This window comes from Cherax quadricarinatus, chromosome 26 (genome assembly GCF_038502225.1).
Source record: "Cherax quadricarinatus isolate ZL_2023a chromosome 26, ASM3850222v1, whole genome shotgun sequence".
Taxonomy (NCBI): domain Eukaryota; kingdom Metazoa; phylum Arthropoda; class Malacostraca; order Decapoda; family Parastacidae; genus Cherax; species Cherax quadricarinatus.
Window position 1 is genome coordinate 37053649 of NC_091317.1, and position 17632 is coordinate 37071280.

A 17632-nucleotide genomic window follows, 5' to 3' on the forward strand; every position below is an offset into this window, starting at 1 on the left:
TATATATATATATATATATATATATATATATATATATATATATATATGTCATTATCCATATATTTCATTATTACAGCAAGATTCAGGTTTCCCTGACTCACTTTCATATAGGAGATTGTTGCAGAGCCTTGTTCCCATATGACCGTAACAGTTGGGTCGTCCATTAAGTTTCGTAGTGTTTGGTAAGGTTGAGGGATGTGTCTCACTGCCAGGAGAGCCATGAGGTTGCCAGAGTAACTCCGTGTTAACACCAGTGTCACTATTATCCACACCAGCAGCAACAACCGCTCCCACAACCAGATTATAGGCAGAGTCATATCTGTAATGATTGATGGAGTAATATTCACACTAGTAATAAAGATGAGGATTCCATTACTGTATATTAATAAGTATTTCACAATTTTGCCACAATAAATTAGAAGGAAACTCTGTAAGCCATTACGTTCCATAATTTACCACTGTTATGGTGGCATTGCTAAATATTTAATACCAAAAAAAGGTTAAATGACAGTTTATTATATATAAATAGACACATTTGCATTGAAGCCGACCAATATGGTCTACATGGTTTTAACTATTCCAAAACCAAGGGCTGGCATGGAGGACACAGTGAAGTCAACGACATCATAAAGAGAACCCTTGCTACAGCTGGATGCTCAGCTGAGAGCCCCGTTCACTAGCAGTCAACAATACCCATAACCCAGCAAACCTCCCCGATGGGATCACCATCTATCCTTGGAAGAATGGCAAGCTCTTAGCATGGGACTATACCTGTGTGTCCACACTGGCTGACACCTATATGCATCACAGTGTCGGGGGACAGGGGGGAGCTGCTGACCACAGGGAGGAGTACAAGATCAGCAAGTACAGGGATATAAGCCAACAATATCAATTTGTCCCAGTGGGATCAGAGACCTTGGGATCATGGGGAAAAAATACCACACGTTTCCTAAAAGAATTGGGTTCCAGACTCATCGACACCACCAGGGACACAAGGGCAGCCACTTTCATGTTCCAGCGCTTCAGCGTGGCCATCCAGGGGGGAAATGCTTGTTGCATACTGGGCTCGCGTCCAGCTTCGGAGAGGCTGGAGTAGACTTGTAATCTTTGATATATTGCACCATACGTACTTATGTATGTATCTTTTTTTTGTCAATGTAATCTGTCTATAAGTAAAGTTTACATAAAATATAGAATATAGGGGGTGGTAGGAGAAGAAAATATTCAAACAACTCCGGGGGAGAACCTTGAGTTTTCCCTGAGGTACGTTTATTGTCTTCTCTGAGGATGAGGGTCCCCAGTACAGTTCCAGAGGTGGTACCTCCCTACATTATATATATATATATATATATATATATATATATATATATATATATATATATATAAACACTGATCTCTGGCTGAAGGAGACTCGAACCTACGAACCTTAGGACAAGGTACGCAGTGCTTTACCAATCTACCCACACTGGACCAATACCTTGGCGTGTAGCATGCGCTACACGTTTGATCCAAGGCAGCCAGCTTTCAGGGAGAAGGCTTACAGCTTTTTCTTCTCATCCCCTGCATGCATCAGCCTTACTAGAGATTTGAACAATGCAAGGAATTCGCGAGAGCATGCGAAATATACACAAACACTGATCTCTGGCTGAAGGAGACTCGAACCTACGAACCTTAGGACAAGGTACGCAGTGCTTTACCAATCTACCCACACTGGACCAATACCTTGGCGTGTAGCATGCGCTACACGTTTGATCCAAGGCAGCCAGCTTTCAGGGAGAAGGCTTACAGCTTTTCATCTCATACCCTGCATGCATCAGCCTTACTAGAGATTTGAACAATGCAAGGAATTCGCGAGAGCATGCGAAATATACACAAACACTGATCTCTGGCTGAAGGAGACTCGAACCTACGAACCTTAGGACAAGGTACGCAGTGCTTTACCAATCTACCCACACTGGACCAATACCTTGGCGTGTAGCATGCGCTACACGTTTGATCCAAGGCAGCCAGCTTTCAGGGAGAAGGCTTACAGCTTTTCATCTCATCCCCTGCATGCATCAGCCTTACTAGAGATTTGAACAATGCAAGGAATTCGCGAGAGCATGCGAAATATACACAAACACTGATCTCTGGCTGAAGGAGACTCGAACCTACGAACCTTAGGACAAGGTACGCAGTGCTTTACCAATCTACCCACACTGGACCAATACCTTGGCGTGTAGCATGCGCTACACGTTTGATCCAAGGCAGCCAGCTTTCAGGGAGAAGGCTTACAGCTTTTCATCTCATCCCCTGCATGCATCAGCCTTACTAGAGATTTGAACAATGCAAGGAATTCGCGAGAGCATGCGAAATATACACAAACACTGATCTCTGGCTGAAGGAGACTCGAACCTACGAACCTTAGGACAAGGTACGCAGTGCTTTACCAATCTACCCACACTGGACCAATACCTTGGCGTGTAGCATGCGCTACACGTTTGATCCAAGGCAGCCAGCTTTCAGGGAGAAGGCTTACAGCTTTTCATCTCATCCCCTGCATGCATCAGCCTTACTAGAGATTTGAACAATGCAAGGAATTCGCGAGAGCATGCGAAATATACACAAACACTGATCTCTGGCTGAAGGAGACTCGAACCTACGAACCTTAGGACAAGGTACGCAGTGCTTTACCAATCTACCCACACTGGGTAGCACTGGTAAAGCACTGCGTACCTTGTCCTAAGGTTCGTAGGTTCGAGTCTCCTTCAGCCAGAGATCAGTGTTTGTGTATATTTCGCATGCTCTCGCGAATTCCTTGCATTGTTCAAATCTCTAGTAAGGCTGATGCATGCAGGGGATGAGATGAAAAGCTGTAAGCCTTCTCCCTGAAAGCTGGCTGCCTTGGATCAAACGTGTAGCGCATGCTACACGCCAAGGTATTGGTCCAGTGTGGGTAGATTGGTAAAGCACTGCGTACCTTGTCCTAAGGTTCGTAGGTTCGAGTCTCCTTCAGCCAGAGACCAGTGTTTGTGTATATTTCGCATGCTCTCGCGAATTCCTTGCATTGTTCAAATCTCTAGTAAGGCTGATGCATGCAGGGGATGAGATGAAAAGCTGTAAGCCTTCTCCCTGAAAGCTGGCTGCCTTGGATCAAACGTGTAGCGCATGCTACACGCCAAGGTGTTGGTCCAGTGTGGGTAGATTGGTAAAGCACTGCGTACCTTGTCCTAAGGTTCGTAGGTTCGAGTCTCCTTCAGCCAGAGATCAGTGTTTGTGTATATTTCGCATGCTCTCGCGAATTCCTTGCATATATATATATATATATATATATATATATATATATACATATATATATATATATATATGTAGGTTGGTAGACAGCAACCACCCAGGGAAGTACTACCGTCCTGCCAGATGACTGTGAAACAAAAACCTGTAACTGTTTTGCATGATGGTAGGATTGCTGGTTTCTTTTTCTGTCTCATAAACACGCTAAGATAACAGGGATATCTTGCTACTCCTACTTACACTTTGGTCACACTTCACAGACACGCACATGCATATATATATATACATACATCTAGGTTTTTCTCCTTTTTCTAAATAGCTCTTGTTCTTTTTTATTTCTTCTATTGTCCATGGGGAAGTGGAAAAGAATCTTTCCTCCGTAAGCCATGCGTGTCGTATGAGGCGACTAAAATGCCGGGAGCAATGGGCTAGTAACCCCTTCTCCTGTATACAATTACTAAAAAAGAGAAGAAGAAAAACTTTATAAAACTGGGTTGCTTAAATGTGCGTGGATGTAGTGCGGATGACAAGAAACAGATGATTGCTGATGTTATGAATGAAAAGAAGTTGGATGTCCTGGCCCTAAGCGAAACAAAGCTGAAGGGGGTAGGAGAGTTTCAGTGGGGGGAAATAAATGGGATTAAATCTGGAGTATCTGAGAGAGTTAGAGCAAAGGAAGGGGTAGCAGTAATGTTAAATGATCAGTTATGGAAGGAGAAAAGAGAATATGAATGTGTAAATTCAAGAATTATGTGGATTAAAGTAAAGGTTGGATGCGAGAAGTGGGTCATAATAAGCGTGTATGCACCTGGAGAAGAGAGGAATGCAGAGGAGAGAGAGAGATTTTGGGAGATGTTAAGTGAATGTATAGGAGCCTTTGAACCAAGTGAGAGAGTAATTGTGGTAGGGGACTTGAATGCTAAAGTAGGAGAAACTTTTAGAGAGGGTGTGGTAGGTAAGTTTGGGGTGCCAGGTGTAAATGATAATGGGAGCCCTTTGATTGAACTTTGTATAGAAAGGGGTTTAGTTATAGGTAATACATATTTTAAGAAAAAGAGGATAAATAAGTATACACGATATGATGTAGGGCGAAATGACAGTAGTTTGTTGGATTATGTATTGGTAGATAAAAGACTGTTGAGTAGACTTCAGGATGTACATGTTTATAGAGGGGCCACAGATATATCAGATCACTTTCTAGTTGTAGCTACACTGAGAGTAAAAGGTAGATGGGATACAAGGAGAATAGAAGCATCAGGGAAGAGAGAGGTGAAGGTTTATAAACTAAAAGAGGAGGCAGTTAGGGTAAGATATAAACAGCTATTGGAGGATAGATGGGCTAATGAGAGCATAGGCAATGGGGTCGAAGAGGTATGGGGTAGGTTTAAAAATGTAGTGTTAGAGTGTTCAGCAGAAGTTTGTGGTTACAGGAAAGTGGGTGCAGGAGGGAAGAGGAGCGATTGGTGGAATGATGATGTAAAGAGAGTAGTAAGGGAGAAAAAGTTAGCATATGAGAAGTTTTTACAAAGTAGAAGTGATGCAAGGAGGGACGAGTATATGGAGAAAAAGAGAGAAGTTAAGAGAGTGGTGAAGCAATGTAAAAAGAGAGCAAATGAGAGAGTGGGTGAGATGTTATCAACAAATTTTGTTGAAAATAAGAAAAAGTTTTGGAGTGAGATTAACAAGTTAAGAAAGCCTAGAGAACAAATGGATTTGTCAGTTAAAAATAGGAGAGGAGAGTTATTAAATGGAGAGTTAGAGGTATTGGGAAGATGGAGGGAATATTTTGAGGAATTGTTAAATGTTGATGAAGATAGGGAAGCTGTGATTTCGTGTATAGGGCAAGGAGGAATAACATCTTGTAGGAGTGAGGAAGAGCCAGTTGTGAGTGTGGGGGAAGTTCGTGAGGCAGTAGGTAAAATGAAAGGGGGTAAGGCAGCCGGGATTGATGGGATAAAGATAGAAATGTTAAAAGCAGGTGGGGATATAGTTTTGGAGTGGTTGGTGCAATTATTTAATAAATGTATGGAAGAGGGTAAGGTATCTAGGGATTGGCAGAGAGCATGCATAGTTCCTTTGTATAAAGGCAAAGGGGATAAAAGAGAGTGCAAAAATTATAGGGGGATAAGTCTGTTGAGTGTACCTGGTAAAGTGTATGGTAGAGTTAAAATTTAAAGAATTAAGAGTAAGACGGAGAATAGGATAGCAGATGAACAAGGAGGCTTTAGGAAAGGTAGGGGGTGTGTGGACCAGGTGTTTACAGTGAAACATATAAGTGAACAGTATTTAGATAAGGCTAAAGAGGTCTTTGTGGCATTTATGGATTTGGAAAAGGCGTATGACAGGGTGGATAGGGGGGCAATGTGGCAGATGTTGCAAGTGTATGGTGTAGGAGGTAGGTTACTGAAAGCAGTGAAGAGTTTTTACGAGGATAGTGAGGCTCAAGTTAGAGTATGTAGGAAAGAGGGAAATTTTTTCCCAGTAAAAGTAGGCCTTAGACAAGGATGTGTGATGTCACCGTGGTTGTTTAATATATTTATAGATGGGGTTGTAAGAGAAGTAAATGCGAGGGTCTTGGCAAGAGGCGTGGAGTTAAAAGATAAAGAATCACACACAAAGTGGGAGTTGTCACAGCTGCTCTTTGCTGATGACACTGTGCTCTTGGGAGATTCTGAAGAGAAGTTGCAGAGATTGGTGGATGAATTTGGTAGGGTGTGCAAAAGAAGAAAATTAAAGGTGAATACAGGAAAGAGTAAGGTTATGAGGATAACAAAAAGATTAGGTGATGAAAGATTGAATATCAGATTGGAGGGAGAGAGTATGGAGGAGGTGAACGTATTCAGATATTTGGGAGTGGACGTGTCAGCGGATGGGTCAATGAAAGATGAGGTGGATCATAGAATTGATGAGGGAAAAAGAGTGAGTGGTGCACTTAGGAGTCTGTGGAGACAAAGAACTTTGTCCTTGGAGGCAAAGAGGGGAATGTATGAGAGTATAGTTTTACCAACGCTCTTATATGGGTGTGAAGCGTGGGTGATGAATGTTGCAGCGAGGAGAAGGCTGGAGGCAGTGGAGATGTCATGTCTGAGGGCAATGTGTGGTGTGAATATAATGCAGAGAATTCGTAGTTTGGAAGTTAGGAGGAGGTGCGGGATTACCAAAACTGTTGTCCAGAGGGCTGAGGAAGGGTTGTTGAGGTGGTTCGGACATGTAGAGAGAATGGAGCGAAACAGAATGACTTCAAGAGTGTATCAGTCTGTAGTGGAAGGAAGGCGGGGTAGGGGTCGGCCTAGGAAGGGTTGGAGGGAGGGGGTAAAGGAGGTTTTGTGTGCGAGGGGCTTGGACTTCCAGCAGGCATGCGTGAGCGTGTTTGATAGGAGTGAATGGAGACAAATGGTTTTTAATACTTGACGTGCTGTTGGAGTGTGAGCAAAGTAACATTTATGAAGGGATTCAGGGAAACCGGCAGGCCGGACTTGAGTCCTGGAGATGGGAAGTACAGTGCCTGCACTCTGAAGGAGGGGTGTTAATGTTGCAGTTTAAAAACTGTAGTGTAAAGCACCCTTCTGGCAAGACAGTGATGGAGTGAATGATGGTGAAAGTTTTTCTTTTTCGGGCCACCCTGCCTTGGTGGGAATCGGCCGGTGTGATAATAAAATAAAAAAATAATATATATATATATATATATTCATATATATATATATATATATTATATGTATATATATATATATATATATGTATATATATATATATATATATATATATATATATATATATATATATATATATATATATATATATATATATATATATAAAGATGACCGTCTCATACCGAGGCAGGGTGACCCAAAAAGAAAGCAAATCCTCAAAAAGGAAATACTTTCATCATCATTCAACACTTTCACCTCACTCACACATAATCACTGTTTTTGCAGAGGTGCTCAGAACACAACAGTTTAGAAGCATATACGTATAAAGATACACAACATATCCCTCCAAACTGCTAATATCCCAAACCCCTCCTTTAGAGTGCAGGCATTGTACTTCCCATTTCCAGGACTCAAGTCCGACTATATGAAAATAATCGGTTTCCCTGAATCCCTTCACTAAATATTACCCTGCTCACACTCCAACAGCTCGTCAAGTCTCAAATACCATTCGTCTCCATTCACTCCTATCGAACACGCTTATGCACGCCTGCTGGAAGTCCAAGCCCCTCGCCCACAAAGACTCCCTTACCCCTTCCTTCCAACCATTTCGAGGACGACCCCTACCCCGCCTTCCTTTCCCTACTGATTTATACGCTCTCCATGTCATTCTACTTTGATCCATTCTCTCTAAATGACCAAACCACCTCAACAACCCTTCTTCAGCCCTCTGACTAATACTTTTATTTACTCCACACCTCCTAATTTCCACACTCCGAATTTTCTGCATAATATATATATATATATATATATATATATATATATATATATATATATATATATATATATATATATATATATATATATATAAATATATATATATACAAACCCTGATCTCTGGCTGAAGGAGACTCGAACCTACGAACCTTGGAACAAGGTACATGGGTGTCAGGAAGACTTCCTTGGAGCAGTGTGTCAACTGAGTATCAGTGAGGTAGTCGTGGAGAAGATTCAGGTAACTTACACAGAATTTCTATGGAGTTTTAATGTCCGACGATATTATTCCGTACAGACAATCAGTTTATGTAAATGGACATATTTGCAAAGTTTGGATATTTTATTTAAATCATCTTTCGCAAACCAGGATCTTTATCAGGTCTGGCAGTGCGTACCTGGAGACAACACTGAGTACATGTGCAACAAATTTAAACAGTAGGTGACAAAGTTTGAGATCATTAAAGTTAAAGATAGTTAAAGTGAACAGCTATCATATATATTAAACGATTACTGCATTGTGACATCTTAAGATGATTCTTGGTAACATCTTTAAGATGTTGAAGATGTTAACTAGACTGTATGACTGCAAAAGACGTTCCAGACACATCTTACAAAGCTCAGATTGTTTTATAATTAATTTCGTGACTTTCCGATATAATGAGCCAAGAAACATTGTGTTGTCGATAATGCAAGAATATTTCTGCTTTCAGGTTAAAAGGTGACGAAGAAGGTGGAAGACGGATCATGTGAAGAGTAGGACACAAGGCAGGTCATGTGAAGAGTAGGACAGAAGACAGGTCATGTGAAGAGTAGGACAGAAGACAGGTCATTTGAAGAGTAGGACATAAGACAGGTCATGTGCAGAGTGGGACAGATGACAGGTCATGTGAAGAGTAGGACAGAAGACAGGTCATGTGAAGAGTAGGACAGAAGACAGGTCATTTGAAGAGTAGGACAGAAGACAGGTCATGTGAAGAGTAGGACAGAAGACAGGTCATGTGAAGAGTAGACAGAGACAGGTCAGAGTAGGACAGAAGACAGGTCATGTGAAGAGTTGGACAGAAGACAGGTCATTTGAAGAGTAGGACAGAAGACAGGTCATGTGAAGAGTAGGACAGAAGACAGGTCATGTGAAGAGTAGGACAGAAGACAGGTCATGTGAAGAGTAGGACAGAAGACAGGTCATGTGAAGAGTAGGACAGAAGACAGGTCATGTGAAGAGTAGGACAGAAGACAGGTCATTTGAAGAGTAGGACAGAAGACAGGTCATGTGAAGAGTAGGACAGAAGACAGGTCATGTGAAGAGTAGGACAGAAGACAGGTCATGTGAAGAGTGGGACAGAAGACAGGTCATGTGAAGAGTGGGACAGATGGCAGGTCATGTGAAGAGTGGGACAGATGACAGGTCATGTGAAGATTGGGACAGAAGACAGGTCATGTGAAGAGTGGGACAGATGACAGGTCATGTGAAGAGTGGGACAGATGACAGGTCATGTGAAGAGTGGGACAGATGACAGGTCATGTGAAGAGTGGGACAGATGACAGGTCATGTGAAGAGTGGGACAGATGACAGGTCATGTGAAGATTGGGAGAGAAGACAGGTCATGTGAAGAGTAGGACAGAAGACAGGTCAAGTGAAGAGTAGGACAGAAGACAGGTCATGTGAAGAGTAGGACAGAAGACAGGTCATGTGAAGAGTAGGACAGAAGACAGGTCATGTGAAGAGTAGGACAGAAGACAGGTCATGTGAAGAGTAGGACAGAAGACAGGTCATGTGAAGAGTAGGACAGAAGACAGGTCATGTGAAGAGTAGGACAGAAGACAGGTCATTTGAAGAGTAGGACAGAAGACAGGCCATTTGAAGAGTAGGACAGAAGACAGATCATGTGAAGAGTAGGACAGAAGACAGGCCATGTGAAGAGTAGCACAGAAGACAGGTCAGGTGAAGAGTATGACAGAAGACATGTCAAGTGAAGAGTAGGACATAAGACAGGTCAGGTGAAGGGAAAATTTACCTTGTTGTAATAATATCCGAATGTAGCCGAAGGAGACCTCTAACCAGTTGTTGCCATTCCTGACAGAGCGGCAGGAATACATAAGGAACACTGCAGCAGCAAGCACCACCAGCATCCCCAGGATGGTCGCCCACACCAGTGGTGCCAGGGGGAACAGGAAGCCCCAGGGGTCCACCTCTGGAAGACCTCGACCCGCCAGGGTCCTCCAGTAGTCTATGAATATTGGTACAGTGCATTCCACTGCCTCGGCACGAAATCTATCAAGCATAAAAGGTCCCGCAGCGATGTTTGCTTCCTGTAGAGAAACTGATGAAACGTTATGAATTTATGGAAAGGAATGTATTATAAAGACATGTAATTAACATACTTAAATTATATAATTATAATCATGAGGGAGCGCTAAACCCGTAGGATTATACAGCTCATGTGAGGGGAGGAGGGAAGGTATTTAGGCTCAATTCAGGGAAATGGAGCACAGATCCAATTCCCTTGATCAAGAGCCCCTCACCAGCATCAAGGAAAAAAATATCAGTAAAGTGATACCAGCAACGTAGCAACATCCTTCTTAAAATTTAAGTAATAACTTTTAAAGTAATATAATATCTCAACCTACTCGGCATAAATTATTTGAAAACGAAGGAAAACAGTGACTTTCAAATCGGCAGTATAAGAAACAGCCAATAAATATTTACGGTAGACGAGTCTGTAGGATGATCCTGTACCGACCTTCCTACCTCAGCGGGCTTATGTGGGATATTGTCCAGTGGTACTGACCTCCTGATGTTTGAAGCATTAATGGCCCAGTTTACTAAGTTGTCTCGCAATTCTTGCGGGCTTCTCGGGAGGCATACAAAAGTATTGGGAGTTCGATTCCCGGCTGGTTACATTATTGCACTCTTGTTAGGTAAGGTAAGTTTTCTATGGTTCTTTTGGTACAAAATTATTAATTTATAAGTTAACATTGATAATATATATATATATATATATATATATATATATATATATATATATATATATATATATATATATATATATATATATATATATATATATATATATATATATATTTAAGAATAAAGAATAAGCCTCACTACACTGACCTCCCTCACCACCATGCCCAACATGCCGGTCCATGAACCATTAGCGAGTCTTAAGCCCCAGAGTCCGTCAGGAGGTCGCACGAAGGAGTACCTGGTGAGATATATATTTAAGTCTATATAGTAACTAATAAGTAACTAGCACCTCAGTGCTGAAAATTCGTTATACATTAGCATTATAATTCATTGGCAGCTCCGGGAAGAAGCAAAAGCCACAGACTGGCAATGTTTTACAGGTCTTTATGAAAGTTCCTCAAGTGCAGCAGCAGGTAGCGATGGCAGACACAACTGTTGCATAACGGAAAGAATATAGGATTAGCGTTTTTTAGGCTTCGGATTGATATACCACCTTTTCCTAAAAAAATAAGTTATATGTTCTTTATGATTTTCTGAAGCATTGACTTAGAGCGACAAAATCAATGTGTGTTTATTTTGATTAGTGGTTCCGCAGGGAAGTGTCCTTGGACCCCTGCTCTTCCTCATTTACATCAATGATCTTCCAAACATATCCCAACACCTGAAACCCAATCTCTTTGCTGACGACACGACTTATGTCATCTCCCACCCTAATCTTGCCACCCTCAACACCATTGTTAACGAGGAGCTGCTCAAAATATCGACTTGGATGACAGCCAATAAACTTACGCTTAACACTGACAAAACCTACTATATTATGTTTGGTACCAGAGCAGGCGTTGCGCAACTTAACATTAAGATCGACAACACTCTAATTGCCAGACATAATGAGGGCAAATTCCTTGGCTTATACCTCGACAACAACCTAAATTTCAGTACCCATATCCAACACATAACAAAAAAAGTAACCAAAACGGTGGGGATCCTCTCCAAGATATGATACTACGTGCCGCAAACTGCCCTTCTCACACTATACCACTCACTTATTTATCCATACCTCACCTATGCAATCTGTGCTTGGGGTTCAACTGCAGCAACACACCTAAAGCCAATAATAACCCAACACAAAGCCGCAGTAAGAATAATCACTAAATCCCATCCCTGGCAACACCCCCCCCCCACTCTTCATAGATCTAAACTTACTCCCTGTTCAGTACATCCACACTTACTACTGTGCAATCTATATCTACAGAACCTTAAATTCCAATATTAACCTTGACCTAAAACGCTTTCTTGATAGTTGTGACAGGATCAACAGGCATAACACCAGACACAAACATCTCTATGACATTCCCCGTGTTCGACTAAACCTTTACAAAAATTCAATGTATTTCAAAGGACCTAAAATCTGGAACACCCTACCTGAGAACTCTAGAACTGCAGACACATTCATCACTTTCAAAGCTACAGTTAGAAAACATCTTATCTCCCTGATCCACCCCGACAACTAACTACATGATAACCACCTGGTGGTTCACACTTACACTCACTCACCCACTGACTATAAACCCAGAAATACTAATCTTAATCTTAAAATAATAAATCCTAACTAGTCATAAGTTTGCCTATGATACTCCAATATAGACACTTTGTATTGTGCCAAAACAAAAGCATTCACATTGCTAAACTCACAAATTATGATGTAGTCACTTAGCCTTAATTCCATAATCTGTAAGGATTTAATGTTAAGAACTAATCTAAGTCTGCTCGAAATGCCTAGCCATGCTAGGTGTCCTAGTGGCCCCCTCTGTAATTAGTATTTTATAACATGTAAACCACACAATACCCAAAACCTGTAAACCCCACATTGTAACCCTTGTAGAGAATAAACTTGAACTGAATTGAATTGAATTGAATTGAAAGAGAGTTTCCATATATAAACCTGCCAGCCTTCACGGTTTACCGAAAACTTACAAGTGGAGCATTCTATCCGCTCATGACTTCGAGTCCAGACAGCGTCCCCCAGAGACTGGTCACCCACCTCGCTAAGAGACTCTCGGGAGTCTTTGACACTGTAAGCTCAGCATTAAACCATCTAGAGATCTGTTTTCCTGCATCTTTAACTCGTGGGAAGACCTATTTCCACTAGCGGGCCCCGCACACCTATGATGATGCCTTCAATTACTCCTGACTCCAGTATATAATAATAGTAACAATTTTAATAATAATAATAATAATAATAATAATAATAATAATAATAATAATAATAATAATAATAATAATAATAATAATAATCTTAATTACTACAATTACGTGATACAATAAGTGTCCATCTTCCTCTGCTTCACAGTGACCTAAGTTCGAAGAGTGAACACCTCATCAAGGCTGTGGGACTGATTACCTTACTTCCACTACCTAAAATATGTAATATCGGTATCAAACTGAGAAGGCCATTGGATCGCGAAACACCTGCAGAGTAAATTTATCCAGGTGTTGTACATGCGTCTTATCATCTTCTCAGTATGAGAAGAGACTTAATTAACAAGTATGGCCAGAAACGAGTAGTTCGTAATCTTACTGAAACATTGAATCTGGTAACCTTGTTTATTCCTTTGTCAGTTTGGACAATATTTCTTACCCTCCTAAAAAAATATGTTTGACAACAGTGTTGTTAAACGTGGGAGTTACAGAAGAATCCGTTTAGCATGGGCCAGTCATACAGAAGCAAGAAGCTACAGTATCTCCGCCACATTAGTACACAATCATTAGTTGAGCATCACATCACCAGACATGGCAGTCAGGTGGAAATTAAACAGAGGTTATTTTTGCTCATGGGTTTTCCCGAGTATTTAGGCTCATGTTTTTCTGACTCCTTGTACTTTTGCAGTGACCAGGACCGAAAGTTTTCCATTAAACATGTCATAAATTGGTAGCATATTTTTTCACTGCTTGTCAGTATGTTATACTTTCATACCCCTCTCAGGTCCAAGGCACAAATGCTATTACTATTAAATTGTTTGATAATATACTGAGAGACCAACAGGAACAAAACTGGAATTAAGATTCTTTTTAGGAATGTTGCGTTTAGCTGATTCATCATGATGACGTCTGTGAAGGAGCAAAGAGAATTATATAGTTTAACGGGGAACCTGGTTGTGAGATAACGATGATTTATTGAAAAAAGTATTGTTAGTGGAAGACATAAGAGCAAGTTTGTGTATTCTTTAAGTCTGTCCAAAAATAGGATGTGGCAAGTCCACCATTATACTAAATACAGCAAAATGAGCAGGAACTGGAGAAGGTACCTGAAGAATCAGGAGAAGAAATAGGAACCATATTGCTACTAAGTGAGGGAGTTGGCGAAAAACAAGTGAACTATCGATAGGATGGAAATTATTATTAAAATTATAACATCAGGACGATATCTATAATGAGAAAACAAAATGCTTAGAACAGACATGTCAGAAACAGAAATGGAGGAAGAAATAAGAACACTTCTCCTAACAAACTGTGCATACCTGGAAAAGCAGAGACTGTACATGCCATTGTGTAAAGGCTAGATGTTGGTGTCCACCAACCTTTGACTGACTCTGAAGTTTCTTCTGCAGGTTTACGCACACTGACATGTATATTCACTGCTTTTCCTACCATATACAATAGGTTTACTTACGTGAAGTTAAGTGCACCAGCAAGGTATTCTATCACCTTCACCATGGAACCCTGGAATCGAAACTTGGGAGCTCCGGAGCCTTGAGGATCATTTATAATCACTAACCTAACATAGCCAGACTCTTCGAGCGCCACCAGTAAATTCGGTCGGTGGTGGAACCTACGAGAGTCGAGGTAGAAGGTACAAAATTGTTCAATTTTTATATGTTACTTGACGTCTTCTTGCTCATTTTATTGTGTTTCATAAATATTTTAGATTTGAAAAATTAAATTGATTGTAATATGCTGTGTGTGTGTGTGTGTGTGTGTGTGTGTGTGTGTGTGTGTGTGTGTGTGTGTGTGTGTGTGTGTGTGTGTGTGTGTGTGTGTGTGTGTGTGTGTGTGTGTGTGTGTGTGTGTGTGTGTGTGTGTGTGTGTGTGTGTGTGAGAGTGTGTGTGTGTGTGTGAGAGAAGGTGGGTGGGGGTGGGTGTGGGTGGGTGTGGGTGAGTGGGGGTGGGTGGGGGTGGGTGGGGGTGGGTGGGGGTGGGTGGGGGTGGGTGGGTGTGGGTGTGGGTGGGTGTGGGTGGGTGGGGGTGGGCGGGGGTGGGTGGGGGTGGGTGGGGATGGGTGGGGTTGGGTGGGGGTGGGTGTGGGTGGGTGGGGGTGGGCGGGGGTGGGCGGGGGTGGGTGGGGATGGGTGGGGGTGGGTGGGGGTGGGCGGGGGTGGGTGAGGGTGGGCGGGGGAGGGTGGGGGTGGGTGGGGGTGGGTGGGGGTGGGCGGGGGTGGGTGAGGGTGGGCGGGGGTGGGCGGGGGTGGGCGGGGGTGGGTGGGGGTGGGTGGGGTTGGGTGGGGGTGGGCGGGGGTGGGCGGGGGTGGGTGGTGGGTGGGGGTGGGTGGGGGTGGGTGGGGGTGTGTGTGTATAATGGCTTGTCTTGCATTGTTCAGATCGCCTGTCTTCTCAAACTCACTTAGAGAACTTTTCCGGGAAGAGTGGGAGGTGTGAGGTGAGGTGGAGGCCACGACGAGGTGTCCAGGAGGCCACCTGCACAACCTGGGATCCCCGCGGACTATACGGCAGCTGGACGTAAACACTGCACCTATAACAGGAAGGTATACATGTATGATTTACTACATATGTGTGTACACACCTATTTGTGGTTGTAGGCTCCTGACCCCGTATATGTGTGCGCGAGTGTGTGTGTGTGACTGTGTATGTGTCATTGAGTATATGTGTGTGTATTCACCAAATTGTGGTTGCAGGGGTCGAGACGCAGCTCCTGGCCCTGTATGTGTGTGTAATTATATGAAAATACCTATTTTCAGATACCAGATATTCACCGATGCAACAGGTGAGACTTCCAGGACACTCACCGATGCAACAGGTGAGACTTCCAGGACACTCACCGATGAAACAGGTGAGACTTCCAGGACACTCACCGATGAAACAGGTGAGACTTCCAGGACACTCACCGATGAAACAGGTGAGACTTCCAGGACACTCACCGATGAAACAGGTGAGACTTCCAGGACACTCACCGATGAAACAGGTGACACTTCCAGGACACTCACCGATGAAACAGGTGACACTTCCAGGACACTCACCGATGAAACAGGTGACACTTCCAGGACACTCACCGATGAAACAGGTGAGACTTCCAGGACACTCACCGATGAAACAGGTGAGACTTCCAGGACACTCACCGATGCAACAGGTGAGACTTCCAGGACACTCACCGATGAAACAGATGAGACTTCCAGGACACTCACCGATGAAACAGGTGAGACTTCCAGGACACTCACCGATGAAACAGGTGAGACTTCCAGGACACTCACCGATGAAACAGGTGAGACTTCCAGGACACTCACCGATGAAACAGGTGACACTTCCAGGACACTCACCGATGAAACAGGTGAGACTTCCAGGACACTCACCGATGAAACAGGTGAGACTTCCAGGACACTCACCGATGAAACAGGTGACACTTCCAGGACACTCACCGATGAAACAGGTGACACTTCCAGGACACTCACCGATGAAACAGATGAGACTTCCAGGACACTCACCGATGAAACAGGTGAGACTTCCAGGACACTCACCGATGAAACAGGTGAGACTTCCAGGACACTCACCGATGAAACAGGCCAAGAAATTTGATCACATCTTCAAGGATATGGGAGCCGCAGATGCAGAGAATGACACGAGGGATAATAGGTCTCGTATGAAAATTATGTTAGGTTATGTTCGTGATATAATTTTGTTTACCATATCGTGAAAGTAACAAATTGTGTAAAGTGCTTCTCGTTACTTGCTTTAAGTAGCTTCTCTCCTAGCTTGTATTATCTAGTATTCATTCAGCCTCTCTGATTTATATGTCCCAGCACATGTTTAGAGTAATTTCTAGGAGATGCTTGTTTTGCAAGTTCTGCAGCCTCTCAAAATCTTCTTATAGGTTGTCTCTGACTTCTTTAAGGTTATTCTGATTTTAGGCGCTACATATGATTTGCTCTCCAATATATTAAGAAAAACAATGGGCATATTACATATTAGTGAAGGACCCAAATTATGTCTCTCATCCATCTTTATATAATGTGTGTGTGTCCTCGTCAAGGGTTATTATCTTTATTTAAGTATATATAACAAAACACATATTACCTGATATTCGTTGTGTCGTCGTTGATAATAACCAACATAGAGTTGAGGTTGGACAAGGTTGTGTGGAGATCCTGCAGCTCCATGAGGCGAGAGTGAGTGAGGATGAGGAGCCTCATCGACCACACCATGAGGCGCCCCTTGACGGACCACTTGACGAAGGCGGCGAGGAAGGTTGCCTCGTCACTTATCACCACAACTGTTGTGTATGATGACAACTTCCGCAGCTGTTCATGTAGAAATTGTCGTCAGTAATCTCCTAAGCTGTCAGTAATCGGCATAATCATAATGTTACTCTGAGTAACAAGAAAATACTTGCTAATGCGGCAACAATGTAAACAATCTCTTACCTACCAATGGAAAAACAGCCTACCATTTTAACATTGTCAACCAGGAATGAGAAGTCCATGTCCCTCTGGTTGAAATTCGAGCCATTAATTACTGCTTCAAAAAATGCAGCTCCTCCTGGGATTAGCAGATGATCTGTTATCTGACAGGAATAAATAAAATACATTATTCGAAATTAGTATATTGTTTGCTAGTTATATGACCCCAAAATATACCAAACAAATCTCGTTCATGGCCTACGTCGTCCATAACAGTCATTTCACAGAAAGTTCTGTGAGATGACGTAATATAAACAACATGGCTTATTATGCTTCCCACCACA

At 42.5% G+C, this 17632-nt stretch overlaps 1 protein-coding gene across 1 annotated transcript in view; it reads right to left on the bottom strand.

Moving 5' to 3' along the window:
- Window positions 1-17632, bottom strand: part of LOC128691587 (glutamate receptor ionotropic, delta-1-like) — a 56520-nt gene that overhangs the window by 33533 nt on the left and 5355 nt on the right. Inside the window, exons 2-8 of the mRNA XM_070088964.1 lie at window positions 17336-17452; window positions 16966-17189; window positions 15281-15409; window positions 14333-14491; window positions 10810-10900; window positions 9710-10004; window positions 102-319 (exon numbers count right to left, since the gene is read on the bottom strand). Of these exons, the coding sequence (XP_069945065.1) occupies window positions 102-319; window positions 9710-10004; window positions 10810-10900; window positions 14333-14491; window positions 15281-15409; window positions 16966-17189; window positions 17336-17452 (1233 nt within the window). The remainder of the gene's footprint in view (window positions 1-101; window positions 320-9709; window positions 10005-10809; window positions 10901-14332; window positions 14492-15280; window positions 15410-16965; window positions 17190-17335; window positions 17453-17632) is intronic.